Below are 16,683 nucleotides of genomic sequence, written 5' to 3' on the forward strand. Positions count from 1 at the left end.
GAAAAAAACTGGAATTCCTTCTCCTCCCATGAAACAAGAACATAAAGACAGGCGTGTTGAGTGGTGTTTGGCACATGAAAACTTTGACTGGGAAAATATGATTTTTACTGATGAAAGCTCAATATGGGTATATCCCAATAATGTGAAAATATGAAAATATGGACAAAGTCTGCGTCAGCACCGTTGTATCGACGACCTAAATACAGCCCAAAGTTTCATGTATGGGGAGGGATATCCTTATTAGGAACGACCCCGCTGTGTGTGTTTGAGGGAAATCTGACAAGTCAACGCTACACTAACATATTACATAATTTTCTCCTTCCAAGTGCACATGTGTTTTATGGAAATGACTGGATTTTGCAGCAAGATAATGATCCTAAACACACCGCAAAACATGCCAAGCAGTGGTTTCAGGAGAAAAATGTGACTGCATTACCATTCCCTGCATATATGACTTAAATCCCATTGAGAACATTTGGGGGATGATGAAGGAATGTGTGAATCAAAAGGGGCTGACAAAAATTGAAGACATGAAGAGAGAAGTGGTCCGATACTGGGACAGCATAATTCACGAGACACTAACCTCTCTGATAGGAAGTATGCCTACCCGTCTTAGACTGTGGCGTGAAGCTCAAGGAGACTTGATAAAATATTAAATTGCTACCTACACAACATGAAAAGGTCAGTTCACTTTCACAATACATTCAATTTTATCTGATTTGTTCTCGTTTAATAATATGAAATGCTTTAGCTATTCTCAATAATTTTGAACCATACTGTATTTCACACACCAAATTTCAGGACGCAAATGCCATTCCACTGTATTGAGATAATGGCTTGTGTGTGTCATCAACAAATAGAAACATGGTATTCTGCAACAATAAAGGTAAGTATTTATTGTGAATTTCAGTACAAAATTATTAAACGTTGTGTCGTTTTACATAAAGTTTGTAACTGGAAAGTGTCCGCTACCGGACCTACAACGGCGTCATATACTCAATAAGATTTATGGAGGTATCTTCCAAGAGGATTTTTTCTAGGTCCAGACTTGATTGCTAAAACTGAAATAGAAAGAAACTGCCCTATGTAATCACCATACCCTCGTCAGAGTGATCACTGACTCACGAAACGGAGGAATTTTCGTCTCATTCTCAGGAGATTTGAGTTTTGCTGATATATTCTCCTTCCCACATCTAGTGTTCGATCTGAGGCAGTTTACAGTTTGTCTAGTGGGTATTGCCCTTCGATTTCCCGATCTAGACCCTTTATCACTGATAAAGTCCAGCGAACTATAGCACTTGGTGAAATTGGGATCCAGCCGTCGTTTCGTACAAGCACTGGTCGTCATTTGCATGTAGTGCGCCGCGCGGCCATTTTGAAAGTTCTTGGCACTGTTGACGTTTTGTAGGTCAAGGCGTTGCCGTGTTTGTTTGAGGTCCTCAGAACTCTTTGAATTGGAAGGCACTGACGTCTGATACCACAGTCGGCTCTCGGCACCATAACTCCCAGGAATTCTCACCTTCCTCTGCAGCAAAGGCTGCTCAACTTCCTGTTCTGCCTCAGCCTTGCGGATTAAAGATGCCTTTCTGAGCATCAGGGACGACTTGGTGCCCCGTGGCGGAATGGTTATAATTGTCACTCGTGGTCGCTTCTGCTTGCTTTCTGCGCTTGTTGGGGAGCTTTTGGAAGACATCGAGGCATAGCCGTCATCACTGGCTCTACTGATACACATAAAGCGTTTCATGAACGTTTCACTCCGGAATCGCGGTGGTGATGGACTGCGAGCTTCAGCGTCGAAGGTCAACCTGATGCTACTACACCGACCAGAACCAGTAGTAAACCGGCTTGAACTAGTTCTGCTTCTTCTGAAGCTGTCAGATTGTTGGGTGGTTCTTCCTCCATCTTCATCACCGTCAGCTTTAATACTCCCTTCCTCACCATCGCTGCTGTGGTGCCCGGAATCTGCATCAAAATTCTCAATGACATCTTTTTGTGAAATCTCGGATTTGTCAGTCTCATCTTTCTTATCCCCATCTTCCTCTTTGGAATCCTTCCTTTTCTTCTTCTTCTTCCTCCTTGGACGAGTCTCGTCTTCATCTCCTGACCTGTTTTTGCTGGCTTCGCTGGAAGCATCATTCTCGGACTCGCCACCAGTGGATGGTTCAGGTGTGGGGGGCTTTGGTCGGCGGTATCTGATGATTCTTTCTTTGGGTTTGATGAAGCTAAACAAGTCTCCGTTTAGGTAGTCGATGAGCTCCACAATGTCGTGCATACCCTGGTCGAAGGCCAGCTGTCTACAACTGCAGCTGTACCACTCCATTGCCCTTGTTCGCTCGTCCTTTATGTTCTGAAATAAAGGATACACGTGTTCAACAATGAAGCGTGTGCATGAGGTCTCACGACCTACACGCGTAGTATCAGCATTAATGGCAATGTCGAAATAGTAAGTGATATCTTGTTTGTTAAACTGCATGACCTTCCGAAAAACATGGAGATGTATGGAACAACCCGAAATAGAGAATCCAATCCAATCAAAATATGTGTCCGATGAGACAAATAATTTGTATAGTGGTCATATGTCAAATGTGATCATACATTCAACGTATTCCTGTAAAATATGACCAGATAAACTTGAAATAAAACGTGCAGAAGTTCTGCAGCGATTTCCAAATATGAAATGTCCAAAAGATGAAAACCCCGCCATTGTATTCACACACACATGGACAATGCCATTAAGAATACTAAAGTCAAAGAGCGTCGTAAATGACATTGAAAGAGATCTATTTCATATTTTGCTAAGATGGTTAATGTCTTCATGGTCAGACCATGTCAAGGAAGGTCCAAGACAAGGCTGACAGTCATTTTCTATGATATATTTTAATTATCTCCAAGACAGAGGGCATGTGGGCAGATCCTAGTAGTTACGGCCGCTGTTGACTTACTATCATGGCTGTCTTGTAGTTGTAGTCAACGCCGTTGTCTATGAGGAACTCGGCCATCTCCTCCTGTTTGGCCTTGATGGCGGCTACCAGCAGGTTCTCGTGATACTGCAACAAAAGGGTCACACACGGGTCAAGGACGTTATCATATTTGATGCAAGAATTAAAGCATTTTTTAGCAGTTTTCACATCAAGTATAGTTGTATTTGGAAAATATGCAAAGTGATACTGTTAGCAGGAACTATTTTATGCACCTTGACCCGATGCCTTCTCGCGCAAAACCTTTGAATAATGTTCCCTAGACAGATGCTTCCTGATAAGGAACTACTTTTGTAAACCAGACTTTGGGTATTACATCACTTGGCATTCCTACATTATGTCAAAACCTGCTGTATGTATGAAAAATGCATTGTTTATGCCCATTTTTTAAAAGACTGAATTCATACAATTTATGCTAGTAATATTTGACATTCACGAACAAACATCTCAATGTCCATTGTTTAATAATGTATCTTACCATTCAGTGACCGACAGAGCATGTAAAACAATATTGGGCGTTTCATGTATAACTAACTTTTTACGTTGATCTTAACAAGTAATACACTAGAGATACAGAATCGAATGAAAAACCATATGTTTGAAATTAATTTTGAAGAACATCTGAAGAATGTTAGCTACCACATCAAAACATATTTAACAACAAGTGTTTACCCAAGTCATATTGATGTCAGCGTAGCGTTTGTCAAGACAGTCCTCCAGCAGGTCGATGTCCCCGATCGATGCGGCATTGTACATAGCCTGGTAAAGAAAACAGACAATTAAGCAAACACCTGGGAATTAGCGCTCAAAAGGAAGGGCGAAGTGGGGTTTAACATTGGGTTGTATATTGGCACATATATGCATATGTGTGCATGAGGTCTTGTATAACTCGGGCCTTTGAGGGTTACCTGGGGCATGTCCATGTGATACCATGTGTTTAGCACATACACTCCCCACCCACCAGGTAGCTGTGTCACCTGGGTGTCGTTGTACAAATCCACCTTAGCTGTGAGATGATCGTAACTCCAATACCATAATAAAGAGTTATGACAATCCAAGAGCTAAACTTGTTTCCTACGACGGCACCGATGTTTTCCTATTTATGTGTTTTTCCACATTCTCTTTCAAATCAGTCAGATTTGATCTCTGACTTTAATCTGACCTCTGAGTGTTGGCATAATCTACCCCTCTAGGTGTTATTTCTTCCAGTACAATACCCGTTTCTCCTCTGCTGTCATGCATGGATCTTCTTCATCAAATTCTTCCACTTCCTCCTCTTCCTCCTGGTCTTCCTCTTTCTCTAGATCCTCGACTCCGGGGATCTTTTTATCTTCGATATAGTTGACACTGGGGATGAACTCCTTCTCGGCGTCGTCAACAATGACCTGCACAAATTGTCAACAAAATATTAGTAAAACCGTAACGCAAATTTAATACATCGTTAACACGTGGTTGATAAACCGTCACCTGAATACATCGTCAACATCTGGTTAATAAACCGCCATATTAATTAATACATCGTCAACACGTGGTTGGTAAAACGAATACATCGTCAACACCGTCATCTTAATACATCGTCAACACATGGTTAGTCAACAGTCGTCAAAATACATCGTAAATACATGGTTAATAAAGCATCACCTGAATCCACGTGGTAAATAAACCGTCAATTAAATACATCTTCAACACGAAGTTAGTAAACTGTCGTCAAAATACACCGTAAATACACGGCAAACAAAGTGCCACCTGAATATATGTCAACAGTTGGTTAGTAAAGCGTCATCTGATTTCATCGTCAGTACGTGGCTGGTTAAATGTCATCAAATGCTTAGTAAACCGTTACTCATCCAGTCATTGATGACTGATCCTGTCTATCTAATAATATTGGGACCAAAGGAACCAAACAGAAAACTTAATTTAGTTATTAGTTATTTAGGATTTAGTTCCTTCGTTCCCCGAATGACAGTTTTACTGCCACAGCATGTTATCTGAATTTTGCACTAGAAAGGTGTATTTATCGCATGTTGTAAAAGTAATCACAGCATGACATTTAATTAGATATTTGGCAATCCTCACATCGATTTAATACTATGAGTTGTCACCGTTTCTAATCAAATGTTAGCCACATCGAACTCGTCAATCCGCTCGCTCTCTATGTTGATCTATTTCACTGATAAACCATGTAACAGAATGTACCGTAAATCTATCTGGTCACTGAATGTTATTACGGAGACAGTAAACAGACAGCCCCTTATCTCTGTCAGTGGTTAATAATGTTACAGATGTCATAGTTTTCTGAACGAATGTTTGCATTTCTTTCTTGCGTGTTTAACGTACGTGACACTTGAAGCTTCTTCAGTGAAGCCATTTCCAGCAATAAATTCTAATCTTTTTAAATGTATCTGTCCGATACCTTGATTTATGTACACACGTAAGACTGTTGTTATCTTTCAATGGAAGTCTGATAGTGCACAAAGGAGATGTTGTCTCACGAAATGTCTGATAAACTGTTACCCCTTTCTGATCCTGAAGGGTTAGTGCAGTGGCCGAGTGCTTAAAGCGTTCCATCGTCCCGCCAAAGGTCCGGGTTCGATACCCCACATGGGTACAATGTGTTAAGCTGGATGTTGCTGGAATATTGCTGCAACCCAAACACTCAACGTCCAGAGCTTTGGGGTTCCGAGTTGTCTGACGTTCCGAGTCGGTTGTAATTGAATGCTTATGGTGGGTTCGATTCCAAGATACAGTATGATTGTGATTCTTGGTTTGTTTGTACCAATCGATAGTAGTATGCGTCTAAGGCCTACAACCCTTTGCACTGACCATTGCCCTGACACGGTGTGTCATAAATGAAATAGTGTTAAAACATAGATAAACCCTGCATACTCCGTAGCTAACAATGACTGGTTGTGGCTTAACGCCCATTCAGTAATATCTTAGTGTGAGTGAGTGAGTGAGTGAGTGAGTGAGTGAGTGAGTGAGTGAGTGAGTGAGTGAATGAATGACGGTGGGTATACCAGAAATGAGCTTCACATATTTTACCCATGTAGGCAATCGAACCTGGGTCTTCGGCGAGACGAGCAAACGCTGGTCTACCCCATCGCCCTATTCCAGTTATGAGCCACTAAGCCCGGATAAGTCACAGAGCTGCTCACTCAAACACTCGGTCAGTAAATGACAGACAGACGGGCAGTTTATTTGCGTAATATCGGCCCAGTGGCCTATAATACAGTTATACAGCCATTATATAAATGACCACTAACAACACAGAGACAGCGCTATTACATTCAGACAGGGTCGTGATAGCGGAAAGGTATAAATAATCGCATTGGCGAATGTAGACGGTGAAAGTGTTAAACAAAATGAACCCATAAGAGAGAAAGAGAGATGGTGCGTGTAGTGACTGAAAGGAAGACGGAAAAACAGCGATAGAGAGAAGGTATGAATGGTATGGCTACATCATCACTCTCTTAAGGTAAGGTTGGTTCCTCGTGTAAAGTACAGAGTCATACCACTGATAGACTCACATGGGAATGCGTTATCAAAACCACATTCATCAAGTGTGACTTTTTCACTTAAGTGACCCAGCAGGCCCCGTGGGGTATTTTTTGTCAAAAGCAGCAGGTGCCAAAGCGTTCTTTAATCAACTCCTAATCTTAACAGTCGTCAGTTTCACAGTTTGAAGATTAAAGTCAGCAAGTTGAGGATTTAGTCGGGGGCTTAAGAAATGCGTGAATGGCGGCACGCCACCCCCCGGGGAGTGAAGGACCTGAGAAGTGAGCCAGTTTTAGTCTGACAATTGAAAACGTTGATGTAATGAAAACACAATACCATAATCGATCTCGGGAGAATGGTGCGTGAGTGAAATCAAGTGCTAAACCCGAGCAGTCTTCTGTTGAACATTATGCAGATTAGAATCCACATATTGCTCCTCATTAAAACATTTTAGGTGAAGCAAATTGAAAAACAAATGACATAAAGTCTGTTTGCGTGGGGTCTCCATGTCTCACTGTGACATGATATCTCAATTTTCTAACATTATAAAGCTGGAGTTGGTCTTATCCATTGTAAGTACAGGCACTCACGCACACACGCACACACGCACACACGCACACACGCACATACGCACATGCTTCATCATTAAAGAGAAATAATCTCGGAAGCAACATATAACCGTTTCTCAACCCCTGCAAAGGATATTGTCTTGTGTTCGACTGTCAGTGTTTTCATAATGCCGACATTTTATGTCACTACCATGGTGAAGCCTGTCAACTAATTGCTGAAATATTTGTGACCTTAAACCTCAACACTTTATTGTTCGATTTGACCATCGAGTCAAATGCAGTCGGCACGTCTTTAAGATACATGATGCATGACCACGTCGAAACAAACCGATGAAATCCGAGTCCATCGGTGTAGCGCTTCGATTGAGATAGTCCCTGCTATATCTCTGACCTATGGAGTTACAAAGTGGCACTGTCAGGAAGCCACCGTGTCTGTACTAACACGACCTGACGCCAAGTTAATCCCTCTGTGTGAAACATAACCTTTTCTGTTAAGAACTTGTGGCAGTTTATACAACCATTGGCTCCTATTCCACATGTTCGATGGGCGACATACAAAGAAAGGTTTGAGCTTCTATTCTATTGCTCTTCTATTGCTAAACACCGAACTGTATTTGTGTTGTCTTTCTTTTTCTTTTTTCACAAAAGATAATGTTTTGATATATTATATGTATTTATGTTTATATCTTTAGATCAGTTCAGCAAATATTTACCCTGAATCACCCCAAAAATAGTATGTTCGATTCGAGACACCAAATGAGAGTGAGTCAGGTTTGCGCCACTTTAAGCAATTTTCCAGCAATATCACGATGGGGGACACAGCAGTTGGCTTCATACATTGTAACATGTAAGGAATCGAACCCGTGCCTTCGGCACGACGAGGGAAAGCTTTAACCACTAGACTACCCCACTTAACCAACTTCATATGTGACAACAAAATTTAAATACCTGTGTCTTCTCTCGAGAGCTTAATTTCTTCTCCTTTTCCTCGTCTGTCTCTTCCTCCAAACGATGAAGTTCTGTCGTCTTTGGTGCTCTGTGGCGTCTGACTTTCTTCTTTTTAGGACTCCGAGCCTGCCTCGACCCATGACCCCCAGGCCTGCCATCTTCCTGTCGAGGTGGGTGGGGAATAGACGACAGTAAGCTTACTCCGTCCGCCATGTTGAAATACTTAGAGACAGTTTTCACCCATCACATACGCATTCTGTAACATATTAAATAACAATTGTACTTTCGGTACTGTCATCTATGTCTGAATACAAGCTTAAACTTTCAGATCCAACAGAGACGACATGCCATAATCTCGAGTCAAGGTTCTGTAAGGATCTAGACGTTGTTATCAGAGCACTGTGGTAAACGGACATACGTCTCTCCATTTACTAATATGCTCCACAACTGGCCAGTACTCAAACCTGCAAGCACTATTAACTCGAACAGAGCCCCGCTTTGATATTTTCACACGTAATCTTGTGGTTCCCTAATATCTCACAAGCTACGCACCAACACAAACCAATGATACAATCTAGAAATCAATAATTCACTGTAAGTTGCTTATGCTATGAAAGTAGCAATATCAGTCACGGTATTTGCAGTAAGAGGAGATGTATGTTTGACATCCCATAAACTCCAAAGTCGTTCCCGTTTGAGGGTTCTTGGTACCATGTAGATCCTGCAGTATCTCTAATAGGAAAAGGTACCCACAGAACTGCTAGCACCCGGGGGACAACGATCTTACAGTCAACCGTCAAAGTAGTACCTATCCTATGTCACGAAAACCCAGGCTGACGAGAGCCATGCTAACCACACACTCTGCAACATCATAAACCCTTTGCATTTCCCCTTGAGAACACTACACCACACACCCAGCGTTCAGTTCTAAAGCTTGGTATCGACCAGCCGACATTGCCAGCAAAAGGGCAATAATTTTCCTTCCTGACGACAATAGTTGTAAAACTCAATGCCGAGTTAATTCACAATCCGCTCGCAACAACACGGCCTTGCTTCAGGTGTCTGACATGAGTTCAGAAATAAAACAATAAGATTCAGATAAAACAATATGTCAGAAAGAAAAAACAGATACCCCGATATACTTTGACCATTAGATACACCCGTTGTAAATGTAATCTTGTACCAAATGATGTAGAGTTTGAAATGACCCTAGAATCTGCAGATGAATGAATACGTTTGGTGTATATGACATTCAGCAATAGTCTGGCAATATCATCGGACATCAAGTATGGATGTTATACGTTATACAATTGGTGGGACTCGAACCCTAATGTTGGGTATGACGAAAAACCTCAGCTTGGCTACCCTACAACACTGCTCAACTCATCATTCGACCCGCAGTTCAAGATTCTACAAGCATAGACACTCTCCCGGGAGTTCCTTCACCGTGTGGTGGTTCTTGACAAAAACATGATTTTAGATACCTGAAAAACTAATGATACCCACTAACGTTCCTGTAACAGATTCGACATGGCTAGAGTGTGCAGGTATATTTCATAAACACACGTCCTTAGAAAACGCTGTAGCTAATGGACCAACAACACATTACTTTACAGGTCCATTTCGACCCAAACCACTCACACACCATCCCAAACACACACACACGCACGCACAAGCATGAATACATTCACGCACACAAACATGGACGCACGCACACTCACTCACTCCATAATAACAAATATATCGCCCGAATTACGGATATCAATCCCACTTAATACACAGACTTAATCCAATTCATACATGCTGTTCGTGCATGTATATACACAGCCAGTAAGTATATCATACTCATGATGACCCAGAGTTACATATAAGGCAGTATTTACTTACAGTTCATACATACTATACGGGTTATTAAATACAGTGTTAAACAGTTCTTGTTCACGTCTATGCCTGGATATGTTGCATAATGCGTTAACAAAAACCACTGTAACATGATATACGAACCATTTTCCCATGTAAACACTCCACGCTTGGGTACTTCCAACACTACAACACGACAGTGGCTACCGTTGACTCTAGTTTTGTTTTCCCTGGCAATGAAAGGGCGACTCTCTCCGCCTTCAACCGCTACCACGGTGGCGTCATATCGACCACTCCACCTGTTGTGTTTCTAGGGGTAGGAAATATCAATCACAGGTAAACACGGCATTTAATGGAAAATCTGGAGGGTTTATTGTAACTGGTACTTGCTACCTTTTACTGGTTGCCTGTCTGGCGTCATGGCATGGTCCTTGATTGGGGGTGGCAGTGGAATGACGACAAGGAGATGGTGAAGCTTACTTGGATTTTATCGAGTTTAAGATGTTTGTTTGATTACTGTTTGACGTCATCCTCGGGGACATCCCCGCTACGTGACGGCGGTATGTGTGAAAATCGGAATTTAGGTCTGCCAGTCCAGTGATTGATATCATGAGCATCGATCTACTATATTGGGATACGATGACCTGAAGCGACCGTTGTCGTTGTTCGCCTCTCACGACATGCACAGATGGCTGAAGATAAATTTCGACCCATTGTGGCCTGATTTTAGCTTTGTACATGGGTGACCGGGTGGAACTAGTATATACTTCTATGTAACGACAACCCCAGATCAAATGTATTGATTGGTACGATGTCTTCGCCGATTGTGTGTCATCGTAACAAACATCACCATTCTCAGCGGGATTGAACGTTGCTCGTGATAGCAAACTGAATACATGACAACCACGATATAACAACCACCAATATGGTAGGTCTAGACATAGTGAAGATGCTACTTACTTAATTACCGTGATATACCTTGAAACATTATTGATGAGGAATATAAAAAACAAGCAAACAAAACAGTGGAAAGCACCTTTGTCCTGTAGTGGGTGAGTGAGTTTAGTTTTATGCCGCGCTCAGCAATATTCCAGCTATATGACGGCGGTCGCCTTTGTCCTGTATGTTGTACATAGCGAGTAATAGGCACATGCACCCCGTGCGTTGTGTGTAGGGGTGACGATAAGGAGAAAATGTGCGTTCACCCTTGAAAAGCATGCTAACTCTTACGCTTCTTATTCCGTTTGAAAGTTCAGGTTCCCTACTTTTTTAAGAGTATATATAGTAAGCCATCCATTCACATTCGCACCTTTTTCGGTGTTATAATCAACTGTATAAGTATATTTTCACACCGGGTAAGTAATATCATAACAATATCATCAAGCATGACTTTCATACATTGTTTCAATGCATGGGGTTTAACCCCGGTTCTCCGTGTGGCGAGCAGGCGTTACAACTACGAGACTATACATACGTCACTTGGCATAATGAACACAACATCGTGAAACAGTTCTGATATACATACGATCAAATCTGATACAGTTACTGACGCAAACCGTTCGGGACTGGTGTGTTGTACCCTCGTTCTGTCACTAACAGCTACATGAAAGCTATCGTGTTACCAACAAATATATTCTTGACAAAATAAGAACAAAGCCGTTACGTTAACGCAACACTTACCAAGCTATCTGCCGATACAGTATAGTTCATGTCCCCAAATACCTTCATAAATCACCACCTCCATACAACTAACGTACATCAAGTAATACTTTGCAGCATGAAAGCAACGGACAGAGTATGGCACCCTGCGTTACCCCAGTGCTATTTACATGCCTCTATGGGTTATTATTCCCAGCTTAAGCAGGTACTAGTTAGAGTCGTACCTATCATCGACAATCGTTCTTTTCATACAAGGCAATAAATTCTCCACACAAGGGAAACATACACCAGTAAGCCCAACCGTCTTCGACTTCTTTTCATGTGTCATTTCCTTTGAATGGCCTTCATTCATTATGAGAGGGTTAAAGTTGTATCTCCGGCTTGCTTTATGAGACATGCAAATGAGAACAAATTATTCCGACTACAATAAGAGAAGCCTTTGGCAAATATGTTTATCGATATGGGTGTACTTGGGTTACGAAATCACATTAAATCTTTTCAGTACATACCAATGCCCCTTTTGTCAAAATTGAATTTAAATCCAGTGTTGACTTGAAACCCGTTTGTGTACAGATCTGTGCGATTTCTTTATCCTCGAAGCATAAGTTTCAAATGATAACATTTTGCAATTTGAATTCATAAGTTTGAATAAGCCTGTAAATAGCATACGCGAAATTACTTCAGCCCTCAACCATATGAAGGTTTTGTGATTCCCTGTATTCGGTTTGGCCAGTCCTGGGAAACATCTTAAAGGTCGGAAAGTCAACAAGTTTCATTTCCATAAACCTTCTCAAACTTCAGGGACCGGTCATTTTATACTGGGGTGGGGATAAGAGGGCATCAAGGGAGGTCACCAACGAATATGAAAGTCCCAAGAAGACGGTCTTGAAAATTAGTACATGTGTGTCAGGAGGGTATAGAAAGGGTGAACAGTCTGTAATGAAATATTACAGGGACAAGGAGATGGTCATCCCGTATTATGAACGCATTATGGGATGGTAATTAATTTAGTACGTCTATGCTTCAAGGACTCCTCACCCACCCACCCCTGCAGTAAATGCCCGATATCTTTACAGATCCGAATCCCTCATATGTAAATCTGACCCTTCGATTCGAGTGTGTTTATGTAAACAGGTTCATTGTCACGAAGTGTATTCAGTCTATAGTGTACTTCTAATGTTGGCAACCATTGTAGTCTACAAACAGGCACACAACACTATACTTGAAATGGTTTGAGTAAATTTGTCTTTGACGATAGTGCGCTCAAAGATTCTCCAAGATCATTGCTGTTACCTGGTGCAGAATGGAAATAATCCCAAATCAGCACATGTGTACTTTCTTTTCTAAGTCAGTCCATTGTCCATTCATACAGAGCTGTTAAACACAAACAGTAAAAAAGTGCCAGCCAAATGATAGCATAAACTGGTGGTGAATAAAACAATACAAACAAGAAATGCGTCTCGATGGTGACGTCTCGAAGGTCGAAAAATCACTTAGAATATTTACTTTGACACTAAACTTGCATTACACATTTGTTAGTGTTTGTTTCTAGTCTTTTGTTTCAAAATGAAAATCGTACACATGCAACATGCTATACACCAATCATCTTTCAAAAGTGACTTCAGTCGAAATAGCTATGGTTGTAATGCACTCTAAAAATATTCAATATTATCAACAGTGATTGTCTCCGATAAATCTCCTACATATTTTTAATCGTACATAAAAAATGAAGTTCTCTTACTTTTTTTAAGAGTATATGACGGAATCGATAGAATACAGGCTAGATAATAAAATTACATATTTTTTTACAAATGTATATACCCCTGACAAAAACATATAATTCATGCAAGTAATTACAATTATTCAAGATTTAATTCCCACTACATTATACAGACAATATTATTCGGGTTCGTTTTGTTAAAATTTAATTTAGTGTTAAAGAATAAAGCAAAGTAAAGTAAACCTTTCAGAATCGCAGATTTCAAAAAGAATTATTGAGAGCACAAAATCCATACAGGTAACTGAAACATCCTAAACATGGTTTTATTTAAAGCAGGTATCTGAAACGTCCTAAACAGTGATTTTATTTAAAGCAGGTAACTGAAACATCCTAAATAGTGGTTTTATTTAAAACAATGGCCACTTTTCGGTTCATCCTCGTCACTTAAGTAAATACTCTGCTTGCGGGGAAGCATGCAAACGTACTGTTTATATTACTTGCTACTGATATTCAGAAACACATATCATAAATGTATGAATTCTTTCAGGCATACGTCTCACGTTAACATATGAATGAATGAATGACACACGTCCTAACGTCTGTCGTTTAGGGACTTTGAGGTAGCTTAGTGGGTAAAGTGTTCTCTGAAAACACGGATTGGTTTTTCCACAATAGTTAATACGTGAAAGTCGCCCCAAATTCTGGTGGATTGTTACAAAAACCGTTCTAAAACTAAATTCCCACACACGTAATCACTCGCTTGATGTTTAGCTGCGTTGTCATTACCATCGTAGATGCACTATGGTGTACGTGTAAACGCTACTGTCTCAACTTCTATTCAGCTGTGATTGCGCAGCACGAAATCAAAGACTAATTTACTTGACCCCCTTAGTAAAAAAAACTATACCAGAGCCTAATGACAAATGACGGGTGATTAAACAAGGATTAGTAATTGTAGCCGGCCAGGTAGTTGATACCTCTGTGTTATCAGTTATTACGCATGTTATTATGCTGTTAAGATACGTGTGTCAAATAAAACTAGGTCAGTGTGGTGCTGTGATGACATATGGTGAAACCAAGAGGAGGTATTTGCTGATTCGTACTGCCTGCTGGTTATACGTAACAGGGGTCAATAACTGTTTCCTTATATTCCATGTCTTAACTGATTTACACAGAAGATCGCGACTTGTTAATGCGTGGATAGGATTCTGAATTAAACCTTTGATATAGGACTGATTAAGATTAATTCGGTATTTACACTGTTGAACTGTTAGTGATAATAAAGGTAAATACGTTGACAGTGCTAACCGTGACTAAAAACTTTTGAAATTGCATCACTGTTCAAATATGACTAACAAACAATTACAGTACAAGTGAACTCTAAAGTACTCTTGAAATAGTACTACTGTTTAACTGCTGTGAGTTGCACTTTAATTGTTTGTCGGTCATAGTTCAATATTTGGGCAAAAAGAATTTTGTATCCTGAATCAAAGTATGTTAACGCACAAGATTTCTTTTGCCTAAATGGTGTTGATTTCGTAACACTTTTGGGCAACGACAAAAAATTCAAACATAATCGAGAACTTTACTGACAAGAATCCGTCTGCCTAAATATCAATGGAACCTTAATACTGGTAAACAATAACTGGCGAACAATTTAAGCACAACTCACACACCCTTTACTTACAGGAAATTGTGCGTCTAAATATATGTAAAACAGTAGCATTGCTGAACCATGACTGACAACAATTAAAACACAACTGGCAAAGCCTTTACTTACAAGACATTTTATGCCTATATACTTTAACACTGTGGATCAAACAATTCAAACACAATTTAAAACTTTACATACAGGATTTTTCTGCCTATATTTTGGTGGAACCTTTATACTGTTAAACAATGACTGGCAAACAGTAAAAGTGCAACTCACACACCCTTTTACTTTGCTTAAATATCAATAAAAGCGTAACTGTGACTGGTAACAATTAAGCACAACTGACAGACCCTTTACTTACAAGATATTTAATGCCTATATACTGGTGAATCTTTAACACTATGGAACTATGACTAACAAAAAAAAATACAACGGAAGTGTCTACTTGTTGGTTTAAAATATTGTAGGATTAATACTTTTGAACTGCAACTGACATATTGCTGAATTTTATGTATGTATGTATGTATGTATGTATGTATGTATGTATGTATGTATGTATGTATGTATGTATGTATGTATGTATGTATGTATGTATGTATGTATGTATGTATGTATGTATGTATGTGTGAGTGTGTGTGTGTGTATGTGTGTATGTATGTGTGTGTGTGTGTGTGTATATATATATATATATATATATATATATATATACACACACATATATATACACATTTACGGTTGAAACATTGCTGAATTCGTATCAACACTGAAATCAATACATACACATACTGCTGACATATCATAGACACGTGGCTGAGGTATACCAACCAAATACGACTTCTGGTTTACGTTGCAGTTAGCCGTACGGAAAATTATTTAAAAAAGATAAATATTTTAACCCTCCAATACATTCATGCACATGCTCGAACACTGACCACCAGAAACATCTCGCCAGGACTTACCTCCACACATTGGTAACTATCAACTCCGGGATAAAGCTATCAGTAAAACACAAGGCGATTCAAGCCCAGACTGTTCTCTGTCTTATCAGATTCTCCAGCAGTGTACAATATTGCCAGTCTGATCCAGGTACAGATGGACATAGCTTGGTGTCTACGTTACTGGACAATCGGACGTTCAATAACAGACTAGCTGACTGTTACAATCGACAATCCGAGGCGATATCGAGAAGTGCGCTGTGCTCTCCGATAAGCTAGGATTACAGGGGGTGATCCCACGCACGAACGGTTATAAAAAGGCTGCGTTTTGGAGATCGATTGCTCGGCGTTTGTTGGGAAACGTTTTAGAGCTTTGACCGGTTGCTGGAGAGTTGGAGAGGAATAGGATTAGAAACTTGGGAGTTCAATGTGTCTCACAGAACACATATGTTAACTGCCCTGGTTATTGTTTTTCGAATGTTTCGAATTTAAGACACGTTTAAATGTATTTAAATTCTGACATTCCTGGCTCTCAGATCTGCACTGTCGAAATTAAGATGTGGTAATTTTAATTCAGCTGCTGAAACTGGAGGATGCAATAACATTGATTACGTTGAGAAATTATCTTAGTTTAGTAAATTTAATGACAAAAATGTTATTGAAGATTGAATTTCATGTACTCATTATAAGAGTGACAGTTTTCTGAACGTTACTGAAGACCAGTTCTAACCCGGATCTTCACAGGAGAAAAAAAGACATAAAATGGGGAGACAGAGTGGAAAAGTGGAGGAGAGAAAAGAAGGAAGAAATAAAGATAGATGGGACAAGGGGAGATCAGGTTAGAGGAAGAGACAACAGTGTGAGA

At 40.2% G+C, this 16,683-nt stretch overlaps 1 protein-coding gene across 3 annotated transcripts; it reads right to left on the reverse strand.

Moving 5' to 3' along the window:
* Positions 1 to 870: 870 nt before the first annotated feature.
* LOC137296074 (uncharacterized) lies at positions 871 to 16,143 on the reverse strand. 3 transcript variants are annotated; one of them, XM_067827734.1, is made up of 6 exons: positions 15,843 to 16,143; positions 7,991 to 8,246; positions 4,196 to 4,363; positions 3,651 to 3,737; positions 2,943 to 3,047; positions 871 to 2,347 (listed from the first exon to the last, which is right to left on the reverse strand). In XM_067827734.1, exons 2-6 carry the CDS (start codon positions 8,201 to 8,203, stop codon positions 1,091 to 1,093), a joined length of 1,830 nt encoding a protein of 609 aa, XP_067683835.1. In that variant the 5' UTR covers positions 8,204 to 8,246; positions 15,843 to 16,143; the 3' UTR covers positions 871 to 1,090. The 3 variants fall into 3 exon arrangements, with proteins under 3 accessions (XP_067683835.1, XP_067683837.1, XP_067683836.1); XM_067827736.1 differs by lacking the exon at positions 15,843 to 16,143 and adding an exon at positions 11,531 to 11,649; XM_067827735.1 differs by lacking the exon at positions 15,843 to 16,143 and adding an exon at positions 9,995 to 10,160.
* Positions 16,144 to 16,683: the final 540 nt, after the last annotated feature.

Source organism: Haliotis asinina, chromosome 9, assembly GCF_037392515.1.
Source record: "Haliotis asinina isolate JCU_RB_2024 chromosome 9, JCU_Hal_asi_v2, whole genome shotgun sequence".
NCBI lineage: Eukaryota > Metazoa > Mollusca > Gastropoda > Lepetellida > Haliotidae > Haliotis > Haliotis asinina.